The sequence below is a fragment of the Neovison vison genome, chromosome 6 (genome assembly GCF_020171115.1).
Source record: "Neovison vison isolate M4711 chromosome 6, ASM_NN_V1, whole genome shotgun sequence".
Taxonomy (NCBI): Eukaryota; Metazoa; Chordata; class Mammalia; order Carnivora; family Mustelidae; genus Neogale; species Neogale vison.
The window spans coordinates 116,764,713-116,783,004 of NC_058096.1; the positions used below are offsets into that span (position 1 = coordinate 116,764,713).

General features: G+C 51.7%; 1 protein-coding gene across 1 annotated transcript in view; it reads right to left on the minus strand.

The window, feature by feature from the left end:
* XXYLT1 (xyloside xylosyltransferase 1) overlaps positions 1–18,292 on the minus strand; it is a 157,636-nt gene that overhangs the window by 122,710 nt on the left and 16,634 nt on the right. Inside the window, exon 2 of the mRNA XM_044252038.1 lies at positions 6,866–7,013. Within this exon, the coding sequence (XP_044107973.1) occupies positions 6,866–7,013 (148 nt within the window). The remainder of the gene's footprint in view (positions 1–6,865; positions 7,014–18,292) is intronic.

Below are 18,292 nucleotides of genomic sequence, written 5' to 3' on the forward strand. Positions count from 1 at the left end.
GAAATGCCCTCCCTTTTCTGGGCTTCATGCTATCCATCTGTAAAATGGGCATATTCAATTACTGTTTCAGCACAGAACTGTGAGGGGGTTTGATGGAGGGATGACCAATCCCTGCTCCCCACAACTCAGTATCATCGTCCCTGAGGGATGCACAGTCACAAACCACCGGGAGAACAGAATGCTGTGCTCCACCTCTAACAGGACAACCAACCAGACCACCTCTATCCTGCACAGTCCTCTCCACCTAACTTGGCACTAGGTTTCTCCTGCTGGCAAATGTGGGGCACAAGTGCTGGCGATCTGGACAGCCAGAGGGGTATCTGACCTGGTGTTTCTTCAGGTGTACAGTCATAATCATCACCATCATCGTCATTAACATATCACTGTTCAATATTTTTCCACACTGACCTCCCCTCACAATAGCCTGGAAGCAAGGAAGAAAGGGTCAAGTTACCCCCAGTGCACAGATGAGGAAAGCCAGGCTGGAGAGGGCTATGATGTGGGGCACCTGAGCTTGAATGCCTCCCCACACCCGAGTCCCTCCTCACAACGGAGCCAAAAGCTCTGCTGTCTCTCCAGAGCTGTCTGCCTTCTCACCTTGACTGAGTTTTGCCTCACTTGAAGCAGAACTGAGTATTCTCTGCTCACCCCAAAGCTCCAGGCATAGGGCTGGGGGCATCGTTCTCAATTCAATGTTCAGAGTAAAGCAATCAGATGGGGCTAATTTACACTAAAGGGTGAAGGACTGCCAGGAAAGCGGTACTGTGACAGGACTATCTGCATGGTTTTGCAGTTTACAACCTCCTAACTAAGCTCCAAATGGGAGACTATCTGCTCTGCCTACTCTCATAATTCTACTTCCTCTTGTTCTGGACCCATTAAGCTGTTAAAAGCTGCCACTTAGGTCCTCACTGGCCTTAGAGCAGCCAGGACAATGTCAGTGTCATAACTTCTGTGGCCCCCAGGCTCTCATGCAAAGGCTGGGGATGCCTGCTAGGGTTTACATTCCACATTTACAATATGCTTGGTACACACAGTTACACGTTCACACACACATACACATGGTGACACTCGAGCCTTGCTGCTGCTTAAGGCCAGGGAGTCCACATGTGGTTCTCTCACAGCCCAGCCCATACTCAGTAAGGGGAGGCAGCTGGATCCCACTACCTCCCACAGTGATCCACTCCCCATCTCAGACACATCAGCCTTCCAAAAGCACAAGTCTGGCCAGGTTCCTCCATGTCAGGAATGCCCACCAAAGTCTCCCATGGACAAGAGCCAGCCCCTCAGCCAGGCGTCCAAGCTTCCATGGCACATGCCAGCCTCTTTCACCCAACTTCTTTGCCACTACTTTCCAACAAGGGCTTTGATACAGTCATCAAAACAGGCAGTGTGCCATTTCCCAAAGGCACACTGTAACTTCCCAACTGCCTCACCTGCTCACTACCCATTTCAAACAATGACTCTTCACCCACCCTTCAAAGCCCACCTCAAGTACCACCTCCTCCGTGAAGCCCTCGTCCTTCATGCCAGATGCCTGGAAGTCATCCCCTTGGGAAACTCTCAGCACTGTGTGTGGCTCTCGTGGTTTTCTTTCTTTTTTAAAAGATTTTATTTATTTGAGGGAAAGAGAATATGAGCAGTGGGGAGGAGCAGAGGGAGAGAGAAGCAGACTCCCTGCCAAGCAGGGAGCCTGATGCAGGGCTGCATCCCAGGACCACAGGATAATCATTAGTGCTGAAGGCAGATACCTTACCAATGAGCCCCCCGGGAACCCCTCTCCCTTGTGGCTTTCTTGATGTCCCACCCTAATGGCCAGGCCATGCAAGCCATCCCACTGCCATAAGTCCACGAAGTGGGAGACTGGAGAGCATCTCCGAGACACCACAGTGCCCAGCACCACACCATGCACACACTAGACCCTCGGCAAAGCAGGTCTATTGGCAAAGGGTTGACCCAGGACAGAAGAACCTTCCAAGAGAGACTTCTAGGGCATCGGGGCAGCCTTCACAACTGCTGACTATCTGGACACCTGCCCTCTCTGCCCAGGGAGAACACCACAACCACAGGCCAGGCATCATGGCTAAGGCTCAGTGACGCCTATTTTTATGGCCCCTATTGCTCAGCTGGAGCCAACAGCTCCCTGGAGCCGCACGACACAGGAGAGGGAAGCCGGAGGGCCCTGAGGGGCTGTTTTTCACTCCCTCCAGCTCCAGTTGGGCAAAAAATGTTTTCTTTTCCATTGCATAAAGATGCTTCCAACGGTGACAAACCTAACAGCACTAAGATGAGGAGAGAAAAGCCCCGTGGGTGTGAGTGAGGAGCAGAGTGGCTGCCTGTCGGTGGCAGGACGGGCCAGCCAGCCACACGTGACCCTGCCAAAAGGCAACCAGAAGGAAAATGAGCTCTGACCAAAATCGGAGCCAGCACGTTTGGTGGGCAGGACCCCTTGGTCCTCACTCTACAGACACGGTCTAGGTGGTACTGCTTCAAGAGAGACAATCAGAGCAAAACACACGGGGTTAACCACCCCCACCAAGCCCAGCCAGGCCCCCTCCACAGGGCTGCAGCAAGGAGCCAAGATGAGGAGAGAGGAAACCAGGTTTTGTAAGCTTTGCGGGGCTACATGGGTGTGGGAGGCTAGCCCCGCAGGTCTGGCTGTCAGAATGAGCATGGGACAGATCAACAGAACCGGGCCAGGAGGCCCAGCGTGCCTTCTGACTCAGAGCAGTGTCCCGATTTCAGCTCCTTGCTTCCTGTCTTGGCGAGGGGACAGGAACTGTGCTGACACTTGTATGTGGCTGCCGGAGGTCCCCCTGAGAGGCCAACAGCAGTGAGCAGAGAAAATCGTGCAGACCCTCCCATGTGCAGGCTGGTGACCCGGGGACAGGGGGGAACTGACATAGGATGGCTTTGTAAGGGTCACCACTGGCCCAGTGACCCCAGCTATGGGGAGTCACCATAAGGAAATAATCCTAATTAGAGAAAATTATCTTTATGTATTTGGATATTAATCACAGTATAATTTATGACTGTAAAACAAAACAAAACAAAAAAAAAAAAACCCACAAAGTGCCAGGTAACTGAGAACAGGGAAATGATAAAGTGAACTGGGGTTCATCTACTCAATGGAAGCATTCAGAAATTTTTCCAAGACTGTGACCACACAGAAAATGGTGATGAGTCACATTAATTGAGAATGTCATGACATGGCTTTCCTTGCACCATTTCTTTCATCCTTTGAGCTTAATGTCCAAGTTCATATTGTGATATGCACAGAAAGACGGAGAATGTTTTAATATATGGCATAGCTCTTACTTCACCTAAGTTTTTAAAAAGCTATATGCTGGGAACATATTAGGAGGTAACGAAGGAGTTCGTGTCTATGTAGTAGTAGAAGGATAACTTTTTCTATTCTTATGTAGTTTTCAGATATTCTTTTATGAAAGTTACATTTAAAATAGAGTAAGTAAATAGGAGGCCTGGGTGGCTCAGTCAGTTAAGCATCTGCCTTCAGCTCATGTCATGATCCTAGGGTCCTGGGATTGAGCCCCACATCAGGCTGTCTGCTCAGTGGGGAGCCTGCTTCTCCCTCTCTCTCTGTGCCTGCCTGTGCTTTCTCTCACTCATGCTCACACTTGCTCTGTCACTCTCGAATAAGTAAAGTCTTAAAATAGAATAAGATAGAATAAGAAAACATCTCTTCAGGGTGGTTCAGGTGCAGAAGGGTGAGCCCACTGCTCCAAGAGGGGATGGAGAGGACAGGCTTGCACACAGAGAACTAACTGGGATGTCCAGGGCAAGCATCAGACAGGACCTCCTGAGATGTAACTCGGCAGAATGTAAGCTGTTCTGACCCAGCCTTCCTGGGTGGGACCAAGGACTTGTGACCCACCCCACTCCCTTCTCACTTTCCTAGTGGAAGAAGAACTCTGTGAAAGAAACAAAATAACTAAAATAGCAAAAATGCACCAATTGTACAAGAACAAAACCATCAACAAAGCACAAAACACTGATTTCTAAGATTTAAAAAAAAAAAAGAATACCAAAAAGGCAATAGTAAAGAGCCAGGACAGACTCAAGGCAGCATGAAGGGTGCATGAAAACAAAGCATCCTTCCAAACCTCATAGGATGTGCCAAAGGACCTGGCCGGTAGGAGTTTCTCAGGCTGCCAAGTGCTATGCGGCAGCCAGACTACTCAGCAGAGACACCCAGACCCCGCAGGAACTCCGGGACTGCTGGCTTCGTGTTATGGCCATCAGATTTTAGTAACTCTCAGGAACTCTCTTCATAGGAAGTGGACTTGGGGCGCAACACACTGTCATTTGCCTGAAGAACCCAAGAGAGGATTCAGTGTTTGGGCACCTTCCCTCCTTCCCCACAGGACACAGGGCCCTCAGGGGCATGAACCGCACTTGGAGGAACACCAGCATCTGATCTACTGCAAAGACAGCAAAGCTCTGGCCACAGCCTCATCCCAGCAGGCACTGCCCACCCCTCTCGGGGACAAGACCAGGCTTCAAGGCAGGGCAGAGAGCAGAGGGACGGCAGTCTGGGGGCTCCCTAACTCTCGTCATCTGCCTGGTCCCCCCTGGCGCTGCGAGGCACAGCCAGCTTCTCTGCCTTCACCAGCCCCAGGAAGCTGTGTTTCCCCTCCCTCTGGGGGCCCCAAAGCATGACCTGGCCTGGAGTTTAGCCCATGCTGGGAAGTGACCTACCAGCTGATGAGGGAGGATGGAGGGAAGGGAGGGAGTGAGGGGAAGTCGGGGACAGCTCCTCCCAGATCTCATGCTGTTCCTTGCGGGTCCTTCCCTCACAGCATTTCACTGAACTAATCATGCATGCAGGACAAGACTGGCCGGATCCTGAAGGCCCCTCTCATCAAGATGTTTCAAATGAGTTTAATCATGGAGTCCTCTGACCACATAGAATCCTGTTCCAAAGCTTCATCCATGCAGTAATCAGGAAGGACTGCTGGATGGGGGGGAAGGGTAGAAGCAAGGGGTAGGATAAAGGTACCTTCCCTTGGCTCCCCCAGACCGCCAAAACCCACAGGGGATTCCTGTACGCTGGGACTCTTCCAAATACAAGCCAAATAGCTCACTAGATCAGCACCCTTTATCTTCTCATTTGGTAGGTCGGGAAACTGAGGCCTGGAGAGGCTAAGTGGCTCAGCAAAGGCACACAAGTGGTTGGCAGCAGGGCTGGGACTAGCACCGTGTCTGTCTCCCGCTAGAACCCAGGACAGCGGGAATACCCTCCTTCCATTTCCATTCCCCACGGGGCTAGCACTGGTCCTACCCAGAGGGACCACTCACAGCACACTGGAGGGGACAGAGCAGCTGCTGTTTAGAGAAGCGGGCCTCCAACTCAGCCTGAGTGGGGCCCAAATCCCAGCCCTGCCGCTTAAAGGGCTGTCTGACCCTGGCCAAGCCCACCTCTCAGTCTCCCAGCTATGATGGCACAGCGCTGGGGGGAGGAATCGGTGAACTCACAGAACTGCACAAATGCTAGCTCTTCTCCCGTGCCACCCTCTCTCCTTCAGACCCCTCCCTGCTCAGCAAATCTCCCTGAGCCCTGGCCTTCCAGCAAGAGAATATTCAGAGGCCTCCGTGGTTCGGGGACTTGCCTCGCAGAGACAGAGTCACAGCCACAGTGTACAGGCTAAAATTCCCTGTGGCGTCCAGGGACACCATGCTGCCAAGGAGAACCCAGTTCAACCTGAATTCCCGGCTTACAGGCCCCTTGCAACACCGGTGGCTCCTGACCTCTCTTTCACTTCTGGTCTGCTGGGCTGGAGCAGCAGACCAAATGGCCTAGCTGTCCCCTGAGGGATCAGGTTCTGCCTGGTCTGACTATTGGAAACCCCAACAGTCACAGTTCAGGTCCCAGCTACCCCAAGACCCCCGAACTCCCCTCCACACCTCTAAAAGGCTCAGGACATGGTTCACCATGGTCTGATACTGGGAGGAATATCCAGCCCTCCAGAATCAATCAAGGATGGCTAGGAGGAAGAGAACCCAGCAGCTTGGGACACCCCACTAACAAGAAACCTCCAAGGGTTCTAATCCAGATGACCAGACTTGCCAGCATTTCCACACAAGTCTGACCTATCATGGACCAGACAATCAATCTCTTCTGCCCCAGAGGAACCAAAGCCCAGAAAATCCTCTGGTTGTACATCAAAGTTTCAGAAAATTCTGAGTTATGGCACACCTGGGTAGCTCAGTCATTAAGCGGCTGCCTTCAGCTCAGATCATAATCAGGGTCCTGGGATTGAGCTCCCTCCAGCATGGCGCTCTTCGCTCAGCAGGAAGCCTGCTTATCCCTCTCCCACTCTCCCTGCTTATATTCCCTCTCTCTCTCTTTGTGTGTGTCAAATAAATTTTAAAAATCTTTAAAAAAAAGAAAGAAAACTCTGAGTTCTAATTTGCACCTCTCACATGTAGATTGGATATCTTAAAGTCAGATAAGTCCAGATACAAACTAGAGAATGGGATCACAAATCTGAATGGAAACTCCCCTAGCCTAACCTGCCACTTTAGAGATGAGCAAACTGAGACCTGGGGGGTGGGGTGTGTGCAGGAGCTGGGTCAAGCCTGGAGCCCAGATGCCCTGCTTGAGTTTGGGGACAGCACACTGCACAAGTCCCACTGTCCTCGTGAGTGGGGCACAGCAGCTGTGCCCCCCAGGGCCCTGTCCTTGATCTTTGGACAGAGAGCTGTGACACAAAGACTGTGGCTGGCCCTCTCCCTCGTGTCGCAGTGGAGTTCTTCTCCCTGATTCAGGGCACCGGCCGCTTTGGAGCCAGGGGAAAAGACACGGAAGTCTGAAACCAGGGCTTGGGGCCTGCATCCAGGTTACCTTTGGGCATAATCTGGTGCATGGCGACCGAGAGGAAGAAGATGGAGTCACTGTAGTAGGTCCCCGAGCCAGCACTGAAGTGCTTCTGCATGGCCTCCACCACTGGGAAGAGCTTGTCCGTCAGCACACCCACATCGTGGAAGACAACCTGCAGCAGGACACGAGGAAACCACAGGAGTGAACAGATCCATGCAAGACCCCCAGCACACACCCCTCCAGGGCCACGGGTAGCATGGCCCAGGCCAGAGCTATGGAAATGAGGAACCACAGGGAGTCGGCTAAGGGTTGCCTGTAAGGACAGGGCCCCAGGGTGAGAGCTGTGTCCCCATGCATGTCGGGGGTGCGCACAGTGGAAGAGGCATGGGAGCCCTCCCCAGTCTGCTTTCTGCTTCTGAACTCCAAGCCAGGCCACCTGGAAACCGAAGCCACGTGCCAATGTCTGGCACTGAGATTCAGGCTGGGCGGCTGGTGCTGGCCAGGCATTGCCCACCACTCCCAGCGGCCACTCCATGTGTCCAATGCCCCACCTTCCCGTCCACCAGTGTGGACAGGGAGAGGACCCCTGGAAGATGGCCGTGGAACACAGAGTGTCACAGCGGACTCATGCATCAATTCTGCCAGCATGTCCTGAGGGCCCCAGACACTCTGGAGGTGCTGTGAGAGCTAGATGACTAACCAGGCACCACTTCCTGCAAAGCACTTAGGATCTAGAAAGGTCGGCAGCTACTGAACAGAGCACTACATGGTATGAAATGCTTTCCCACACATGCATGCCCATGAAAACCCAGAACTTCAGTGAGCCAGCCATCCCTAGCAGAGCTCTATTATGTTTATCAGTTATTACAATTACAAGTGAGAAAGCAGAAGCTCAAAGAGGTTATGCTTTTCCAAGGTCACAAAGCTACTGAGCGGCAGGGCCAGAACTTGAATCCTGGTCTCTAGATTCCAAGTCTGCGCTCTTTCAGGTATAAACGCATCCTCTTTCTTAACAGCAACCCCAAGCAGCATAAGCAGCAAACAGAATAGGTAAGAGGACTAACAGGACTCTATATACAGAGTTGGTTTTCCTGGTCTGACGTTTTCCCCAGTTTTGAATTCATCCCCTGGGCAGCTACCAGATTTCCATGCACTGTGCTCCCGTAGGTCTTGCAAGTTTTCTCTGTTGCTCCGTGCACCTCACCCCCACCACCTAAAACACTCCACTGCACACCAGAGGCATTCAATATATACAGCCCAGGCCTGAAGGCTAGATGCGCATCCTCCTCCAACCTCATCCCTCACAAGAGATCTGCTGATAACCCCCTCGACCTCCCTTCTTCTCCGCAGCTCACAGGACAGGACTAGGCTACGAGGAGGCCGTGTGCTGCTCAGCCCTCACCATGCGGACTCCAGGACAGCAAGAGTGAAGGGAGAGGTCCTGCGGCTCCCCTAACTGGCTTGCTCACCTGGTCTCAGGGGCTCTGCCAGCTGGAGGAAAGCCCAGTATGGGCAGGGCCCCGAGGTCCTCAAGCAGGTAGGAGCTAGCCTCCCATCTACCTCTGTCCTTTCCTTGTCTGTTTCAGCACATCTCCCGCTCAGACTGCGCCCCCAGAGCCTTCAGCCATCAGGTCCCCAGAAGAACCACCTCTTCTGGGGGCCCACTGCCCCGTCCGCTTCTCCCGACTTTAGGTTCTGCTTTTGGCTGCTTTTGGCAGCAACCTATTTTTGTCTTCCCTCACTTAAGTGTTTGCTTTTCTCTTTCCGTCTGCTTAGATTTCAGAAATACCACTACACTTGGAGAAACTTTTCTATTGTGTTAGGGTCCTCGTTCTTATAACTCTTTGTCTTTTTCAAATGTATTCACATTTCTCTAATGAGCTACTTCCCTTTATCCTTTTCCTGATTCCTTTCTTTGATGTTTTCTTTTTCATGACTTCTCAACCAGTTCTGGTATTCCTCAATACAGGTGCCAAATTATGCCTTTTACCTCCTACACCCCCCCATGCTCCCCTCACCTCACCCCGGTGAATTCCTGGCTGCCTGAGCACCCCAAGCCCTAGGCTTCCCACCTCCTCCCCATCCCCTCCAAACCAGCCTCTGTGGTGCCTCTCGAATAACTGTCCAAATACCCAGCTTCCCTTTTCCCTCTCCTTGGCTTCAAAACCTCCAATGGCTCACTGCCATCAGTCACAGTCCAAACTCCCCAGCAAGGCTTCGGGCATCCAGCACCCTCCCTCCTCTGGCGATTGAGCAGAACTGAACCAGGCCATCATCCCCACCCTGTCCTAGATCCTTGTATGTTTGGACCTGCTCTTTGTACCATGGGGAACCCCTCCCAGCCCCGACATGTCTGGTAAACTCCTATCCAGTCTCCCAGCCTGGCTCGGATGGCCTTGGACTCAGCCTCCCACAATTCGTCACACCTTCCTCGGCACCCTCCAGTACAGAGGGAGGCTCTGCATCCCTGTCCGGCTCCTCCACAAGCCTGTTTCTGGATCTGCTAGATGGGGCCTTCTCCAAGGCCCGATGCTATGGCGGCTCTGTGCCCCGTGCCCAGCCCCTGGCCATGGAACAGGCCTCCACAGAGGTCTGTGGAACTAAATGAACTTACTAAATTAGTAATGAAGTTACTAAAACAACCTGAGCCTCAAATACAGAAATGGTAACATCCGCCTCCAATGGTGGCTTTTAGGACCACTGGGGACCAGGAGAGAAAGCGCCCAGTTCAGGGGCTGTGATGCTGCGCTTATTCCTGAGTATTAGCATTCTGTCCCCGCCCCCATCCTCAGTCCCCCGAATGGCTTCTCCTCGCAGATCAGTCTTCACTCATAAGCCAGCGTCTCCCTCTGAGCCTCATTACACCTCCAAGCCATGGCTGCAAGCAGGAATTAGACAAGAAGCTGGAAGCTGACAAGAGGACTCTCTCAGAAATGGAAGCTACTATATTCATTAAAAAGGAAGACAGAGAATGGATACGTACAAACACACACACACACACACACACACACACACACGGACTGCTCAGAACAGAGCCTGCCGGAGCCGAGCTGAGGGAGACGGCTTCCAGCGGCCAGCTCTGTCCCCTGCCTGGGCCCCCAGCTCACCCAGCAGCTTCACAGGAGACAATGACATCCTATCAGCATTAATAGACTTAGGAGGACAAACTGTACTCAGCACACTGTTCCAAATGCTGCCCACTGAAGCACCCGCTCCCATGAATATTTCATTTAATAAATCTACTTAAAGATAAATTAATATGTTCCATGGACCGATAGCAAGAAACAAACCACAGACACTGCAAGTATGAATCAAAACACCCAGGCCTCCCAATGTCTAAAACCAGTTTGCAAACCGTGACCTTCCAAGGGCAGGGTCAGAGTTGGGCACACTAGGAAGCCCCTAGCCTGGGGTCTGGTCCCCAGCAGGGGGCAGTGAGGCAAGAGAGAGATGGAAGGTAAAAAGGGTAGGGGGAAGGCAGAGAAGAGGTCACCCCTCCCACAACTCCCCCCCACTTTCAAATCCCACCCTCAGGGGCTTCAGGAAGAATAACCACATAACCTGGAAAACCAGGAGGGATATAAAGTAACTCTCCTGTGGAAGGCAACTGGCCAATGAGAAGATCTAAGACAATGGTTGGGTTTGCACCAACTTGACTATACAATTTGGGGGGACTTAGATTAAAAAACCAAATCACCATCTGTAACTTTCATAAATGTATTTATATATAAATACTTAATATTAAAATCCTATTAAAGGACTATTTTTCCCACATCCAGCTTACAAAATGGTATCTTTTGGAACGTTGCGCATGCATGCGCCCCATTAGCGCCTTTATCAACCCAAGCTGAGACATCTAGAGCCAGTTTCTGGAACATATCATCCTCGTCCTCCATTTCAGATGCTCGATACAGTTCCTTGTGAATTTATGTCAGACGGTGTCATTGGAAATGGTATCCCAACCATCGAGGAGAATCCACGTTCGTATCATCAAGCCATTGTTTCTCATCAGCCTCTAATTACATATTTGTGGCCACTTACTATCTTCCTTTCATTAGTGATCTTTAAAGACTCACTTATATCAATATTCTACACTTGTAATTATGAAATCAAAACTCCAGGAATGATGACTAAATCTGGGTTAAATTTCTTCACCTCCTTTTATTTTTAATTAATTCTCTCAAGTGACTTCTAGAAGCACTTCAGTAATGACTGAGGTTGTTCCAGGCGAAGGTGTTCTCAAGCCGTACCTTTCAGTTCAAATAAAATGTGTAATTGAGAGAGCAGTGTGTACAAGAGACTCTGGGAAGCCCCACCTCTTTTGAAAAGGACAAAGTGGGCATGCGGGGAGAGGGGAAGCTTGCCCCACATCCACCAGGCACAGCACATTCTAGACACATCCAATATGAGGAGACCACACCAATCAGAACGGCAGAGTCTGGGGCCGGGCAGGGGTAGTCGTCTTTGCCAGCCTGGCCCTGGGCTCACTGGCACAGACAGGCCTGAAGAGCCAGGCCCCAGCTCCCCTCAGCATTCACTGAGGACATAAAGCAATGCCAAACCTTAGCTAAACTTGGTGGAAGGCAACTGGCGAGAAAATACCTTGATCACTTGGCACGCCCTGTGGGGAAGCAGGTCACACGGTGACTTGGCAGCCAAGAAAGAGGTGACAGGGGCTGGTGTCCACCTGCCCCAAGGGACTGCCTGGAGCACTGGGTGGGAAGACTTTTCAGCAGCATCCAGACTCAAGCCGCCACCAGCACCAGTGGCCACCAGGGGGCAGGTAAACTCACCACCCAGGGCTGCAGGTGCCCTGTTTCCATCCCTCCCTAATGTGACTTTCATCACTTCTACAAGATGTCCTAGGTGTAATTTAATCTTGCCAAGCAAAAGCACAAACAGCTGAAGAGGAAAAAGGAGGCTTGTCCATCTGATTCCCAAAGAATTTCCCAACATCCATGCTCATGACCCACTTTACTAACAGCCCAAGAGCTAAAGCCGTTCTTTACTACACTACACTACAAGGAATCCAGCTGCTACAAAACATCTTGTCTGATTCCCTCCCCACCCTCCTCTCCACCTCACACTTACTGCACTATCAGAAGTTTCCAGAAAACCAGGTCTGCAGTTAATGTTCTGGGACTCCTATAAGATGCCCAACATTTCAGCAGATTCCATTTCTCCCACACCTCGATGTGCCCAGGGTAGGGAGGACATGTCAAACAGGCCCAGCAGCCCTGGAAAAGGCCCCCCGCACAGAAGGTGACTGAGGGCCGAACCATGTGGACCAGTAAGCTGCAGCCACACTGTCAGGAGGGGAGTTGGGCTCCAACTCCAGAGTGCAAAGGCTGTCGCTGGGGAGTCCTACAAAAATGCAGACTCCTAGGTTCTTGCTCTAGACATCATGAGTCAGTTTGCAGGCGGGTTCAGAAATCTTCTTTCAGAAACCACCCCCAAGTGATTCTGCTAGTCTTCAGACATACGAAGAAGTGTCCCACTGGACTCAGGGCCAGTCAGGTGGCCTCAGGGTCCTGGCTGGGCTCAGCTCTGGACATCACTGCAGGAAGGCTGTGGGCAAACTTGCACAGCACGGCCAAAGGAGAAGACCACAGTGGCAAAAGGTCCAGAACCCATTCACGTGAGGAGCAGCTGGAGGGTCTGTGGGGATGTGCCCCAGTGGGGGTGGAGGGTAGAGGAGCGTGCAATCTCGCACGTGACCCAGATCATTCTCTCCAGCTCCACCCTCTCTCCCCACTCATGTTCTCCCCACGTTTTATTTTCTTGCCTATAATGGAGAGAGAATACATGGCAAAGGTATACCCTAACTCCTTTCAAACCCTGATTCTCTGTTGACTAGCAGCCCCCGACAGAGCAATCAAACACAGGCCCCAAGTTAGAACAGGCCACCACAACGGGAGGAGAGCAGAACCCAGGCTGAGGAACTGGACACAGAGGCCTGTGTGCCCGGTGTGGCGGCACCAACATTTCTCACCCCTTGCCTCGTGTTGTCCTCCCCACCTCCAGCAGGTGGAAAGATGAAGACCTGACTAGCGCGGCAACGTGGAGAGGCTGTGCACATGACAAAAGTAACAAAAAGGCTGGTGTGTCTTGTAGGTGCTCTGCTCTGTAGGCCCTCAAACCCCCGGGGCCTCCCAGGGAATTTCCAGGATGACCCCAAGGAACTATACAGCAAATCACTGGGACAGAGCCATGTCCTTGGAAAGCAAAGAAGGGTCTGAGAAAAGAGGAACACATGGAGAGGAGTGGAGAGAGATGGAGGGAGTGGCCCAGATGCTCCTCCAAGGCTGACTGGAAATTAACCATAAGGTGACTCCAAAAGAAAAATGAAAGGAGAGAAAAAAAGGTCAGTGCTTTCTTCTGGACTCTGGATGTGTTCATGACCAGCTAATGGTGACATCAGGCTTCCTGGCCTTCCACATATGCTTGCCACAGCTGAGGGGCTCCAAAAGCAGAGAGCCATAATTTCTACAGCACGGTGCAGCCAAATTCATGGCCCCATGGCCCATTTCCCATGCCATTCACCCCTGTTCTCTGGGTCCCAGCTCCCTCTCCTCAACCCTGAGTGCTCATTCTTAAAAGCAAATGCCTCAGCCACTCTCCACCTTCTCCCCATCTTGTCAGGCACTTACTGAAGAACACACTGAGTGAGCTCTTTGAGACAACCCGTACATAGCAGGCACAATCATTCCTTAACTCGCCTCTTCTACAAATGATGAGGTTGGGCTTTTGACATGTAATGTTAAATTTCTTGACAGGACAAGCCCATTGTCTACAATATAATGTTTTCCACCTCAGAAGATAAAGAGAAGGCATGAGACAATAGGAAAGTGGCAGAAGGATGGGAGAAAGGCCCAAGAGAGAACAGCAGCAGCAGGACTGTCCTGGAAACCTTAGGAGCAGCAGTCTGGTCTCTCTCCTCTCCCAGAAGTCTGCTGACTATAGATCAGTCGGGTCCTTCCTGACCAGGTTCCCTGCTCTGTTATAATCTCCCACAACCTATGACCTCCCAAAGAACACTGCAGTTTTACCAGGAATGACACCCAGAGGGACGCACTTAACCAGTTCTGGCTTCAACGTGGCAGACAGGAAGTGGCCCCCTGTGGGGGGGCCTGCCCCATGCTCCCTACCCCCTCTGCTCCCTACTCCCTCTCCTCACAGAGAGGCCCACTTCCCTGCGGGCTCTCTGGGACTGGGACACGGCTGGAGCTCAAGCAGGGACCCATGGGACCCTCTGAGCTCAGACCAGTCAAACTCCAGGACACAGGACAGCCTTCACCATTTCCCGGCTCTCCTAGGTTCCATGAAACCCCTTGTCCAGTGCTCCCCAAGATGTCCCACACACCCATGGCAGGGCGGAGGGGGATGGGTAGGGGAGGTAAAGAGATCAGGGTACAAAAGAAAATTCTAAGAGGCACACAGACCAACCACTCTAATACTTACGGACCGATTCTGATATGTAAAATATGAGAAAATTAGCAAAAATACTTCAGCACTATGATTTTGCAGACCATACCTAAGGAGAGGCTAAGGAAATGATTTAAAGAAGAGGAAGAGTCAGTAAAAATACCTATTAAGTAGGTAATGCTGCAGGCAGTTATGGGATTTGGGCAAAAACCGTGAAGGAAACAGTCAAATGACCTCACTTGGGAGACACTGTTCGTGTTCATCACCTCTTTTGGGGTGGGGGGAGGGTGAAATGATGTGTTTAAAATGCCAATCACAGGGCTGCCTGGGTGGCTCAGTCATTAAGCATCTGCCTTTGGCTCAGGTCATGATCTCGGGGTCCTGGGATCGAGCCCCGTGTCAGGCTCCCTGCTTCTCCCTCTCCCACTCCTTTGGCTTGTGTTCCCTCTCACTGTCTCTTTGTCAAATAAATAAATAAAATCTTTTTTAAAAAAAAAGCCAAGCACAGCCCCAACAGCCAGGAGGTATCTGCAGCATGAGGGCTGCCCCCCCGTCAAGGTCACCCCGGCAGGCATCAGGGCCCGATCTCCAGCAGGCCCTCCCATAACCTCAAGCCACAAGTCCCCCTGGCATGTCAGGACACCACACAGCCCAACCCCACCCCCCCCCCCCCACCCCCCACCCCCGCCGGCCACCAGCACCTGGACATCATGGCACCACAGGGAAAGCCATGTGGACAAACATGAGCTCATCCAGCCCTCGTCATGACTCTGCCCTTCATAAAGAGGATGTGACCTGTTCAAGGTGACCTGCTGGATGGCCAAGGCCCAGATCTGAGCCCAGGCCTTTTTGATTCTAGAATGCGAGCAACCTACCAGTCACTGGGGACTATCGCACTCTACCTTTCTTCTTCTGTTATTCCCTCACTGAGGGCAGAGTCCCTACTACCGGGGGGGGGGGGGGTGTTTGTTAACATGTTTGCAGCCCTCCAGAGGCCACAAGTCTGGGTATGAATGAAGTCTAGTGTAGAAAGCCCTCATTGGGCTCCTGACCCAATAAGTGCACTTCTCCTGGACGGTCCCAAAGCTTTCCTCCTCACCCCACAGTTTCCTCTCTCCTGGGCCAGGATGCTGGCCTCTGAACGGACCTCACCTTCATTCTGTCCTCCACACAGCAGCCAGAGTGGCCCTTCTCCCCTCAAAACACAGCTGCAGCCCCTCCCATCACCAATGGGCACTGGGCCGTGCCTGGGTCTGCAGTCCTTCCAGAGGGCCTCCCCAGCCATTCCCCCACCACCACCTGCAAGGTCTTGCTGCTCCCTGCACATGCCAGGCGACCTCCGACCCTGGTCTGCACGGCCAACTCCACTCCTTGGGCCTCTGCTCAAAATCCACATCCTTAGTGACAGTGTCCCCATCTCTCAACTAGCTATCACGACTTTCCCATACTCCTGAGGCCTCTTAACCTGCTAATGTACTGGGTAACTTACTCACCTCCTATGACACTGTACTACTTCCTCATTTGCTTATCATGGAACAACAAAGAGATGAAATGAAACCCAGCCTTTTTGAGCCCCTACTTCATGGTGCCCCAGGCAACAAAGCAAACAAATGTTATTAGCTCATTTAATCCTCTTCCTGCCACAACATAAGCTCCAAAAAGGCAGGATACTTGATCTGTTCTGCCTCTTTTGTTCATCGATACACCCAGCACATATCAATGTCCTGGGGCAGTGCTGGTACCTGATAGACACACCGGTAAGTGTAGCTCAGTCTACATTGACCTTAAACATGCTCACCGCAAAGAAAGCAGTGAACCTTTGTTCTGGCTTTCTTACGTGTCCCACAGGACCAGCCGCAGTCTTTTGCTTCCCCTCTGTCGGCATTACTCAACTTTGCCCCTAAGCCCCTGGGATCCGAGGATCTTCCCTCAAACTATATGAGAACACAGACCACTTCACTGAGGAGGAGGATTCGTACCACAGGGAAGAGAACGGTCACCAGGGAGCACCCTGATAGGCAGCCCACTGGCCCCCACTCAGACCCAACAGTGGCTCAAGGCTCAGGCCTAGCGGCCTATGGCTAAGAACATGGGGTTTGCTAATTGTAAAAGTACAAGTGGACAGACGATACATGTGGAGCCAAGAACTCACATGGTCCATGAGCCAACCCTGCCCTTTCAGACAGGGAACCTGAGGCCTAGTGAGGGGAAAAGGCTCTCCCCAGGTTACAGGGCAAGTCGCCGCCCCAAAGCCAGGCCATGTGCCCTCTCAGACAGCTCTGCGGCAGTGGAGGCAGAACTCAGGGAAAGACCAGTCCACCTCTAGCTGGAGGCACCCTCCTCTCTGCTCTCAGCTACTGAGGTTCTGCAACGCCGGGGAGACTGATCCAAGTCTCCACATGGCCAGAAAGCTTGGGGGGCACAAAGGAACACTCAGGTCTGTCCTGGAAGTTTCCCTCCTATCCTATTCTCCAGGTGGCCCTCAGGCTTCTACCTTCTGACACCAAGGAAGAAGGACCCACCTCAAGAAAAGGGAGCCTGCACACCAAGTGTTTGGGAGGAGAGGGAGTGGGCGGCAGGAGCACCACATGGCCAAGACTTCTGGCACCTCAGGGAGACACACAGACTCCGGGGCCAGGAAATGCCTGTCTGGGTGTGTGCTCGGGAGGAACTCAGCACACATGTGCGTGCAGACGCACACCTGACGCTCATGGCAGCGATGTTTGAGAGACAAAAAGGAGACCACACAGCCAGCTCTAGTGGAAAAATGGATAAACAGGTCTGCCCATCATGAAATCCTGCACAGAGCAAAGTGAGCAAACAAGACCCCCATGTATCAACTTGGATATACCCCAAAACCATAGGTTGAGTGAAAAGAAGTATCAAAATTATATATATATATATATATATATATATATATATATATATATAAAAATTTTATTTTATATTTTAATGACTGTTTAAAGGACCCCCCCGGTGGCTCAGTCAGTTAAGTGTCTGACTCTTGGTTTCAGCTCAGGTCATGATCCTAAGGCCCTGGGATCGAGCCCCATGGTGGGCTCCCTGCTCAGTGGGGAATCTGCTTTTCTCTCTCCCTCTGTCCCTACCCCATGCTCATGTTCTCTCTCTCTTTCAAATAAATAAATAAACCCCTTAAAAATAAAGAAATAAAATAAAACACTAAAAAAAAAAATAGAATACTAAGAGAAGACAAAGCTGGGTTGTACAATGTAAATTAGCTGAAAAACTCTGTATAATAGAAAGCCAAGAGAGTGGACAACCAAGGAGTGCTACTGCTGGGTCCTGATTTTCAGATCTAATTTATGGGCATCAGACCACTTGCAACTGTGACATGTTCCTTGTGAAGACTCAAGGAAGAGCTCAGGGAAAGATGAAAAAGAAGGAAAACAGACACATACACAGACACACACACAGATGTTCTCTGTGGCTTATTTAGAGTGTGAAAAAATCAGAAACTCCCAGGACAGCTTACAAAGAAATCAGACAATAATCGACAACACAACCGTACAAGCCATAAGCACAAATCGAGGCAGAAAGATGGGGAAACGTCCTCACACTGCAACCCCATGGGTGGGTCTCACATAAGACACACGACCAAATGCCCTGGCTGCACCCCAGGTATGTCCGCAGTGGGTGAGGCTCCAAGGAACACGCTACTTAGCCTTGGACGCCCGGTTTTCCGCTCTCCCAGAAGCAGGTATGGACAGGCTCTCCAGCGCTCCACTCCCTGCTCCCACGGGAGGCTCTCCTGGAGCAGTGAGAATCCCTTCCCATACTTCCACACTAGAACCAACCCCTCAGAGATTTCTGTAAGTCTATTCCACATGCTGCACGTGTCACAGGAAAGGGCTCAGGGGTCAGTGGCTCCAGAAACCAAGAGGTTAAGCAGCGGGGACTTATGTCATTCCCCAGGGCCAGCTGCCCGGGCCAGGGCTTCTGCACGTCTGCTTTAAGGAAAGAGGAATGTTCTCACGTCGCCTTCGCTCTCCCAGGCCAGCAGCCCCA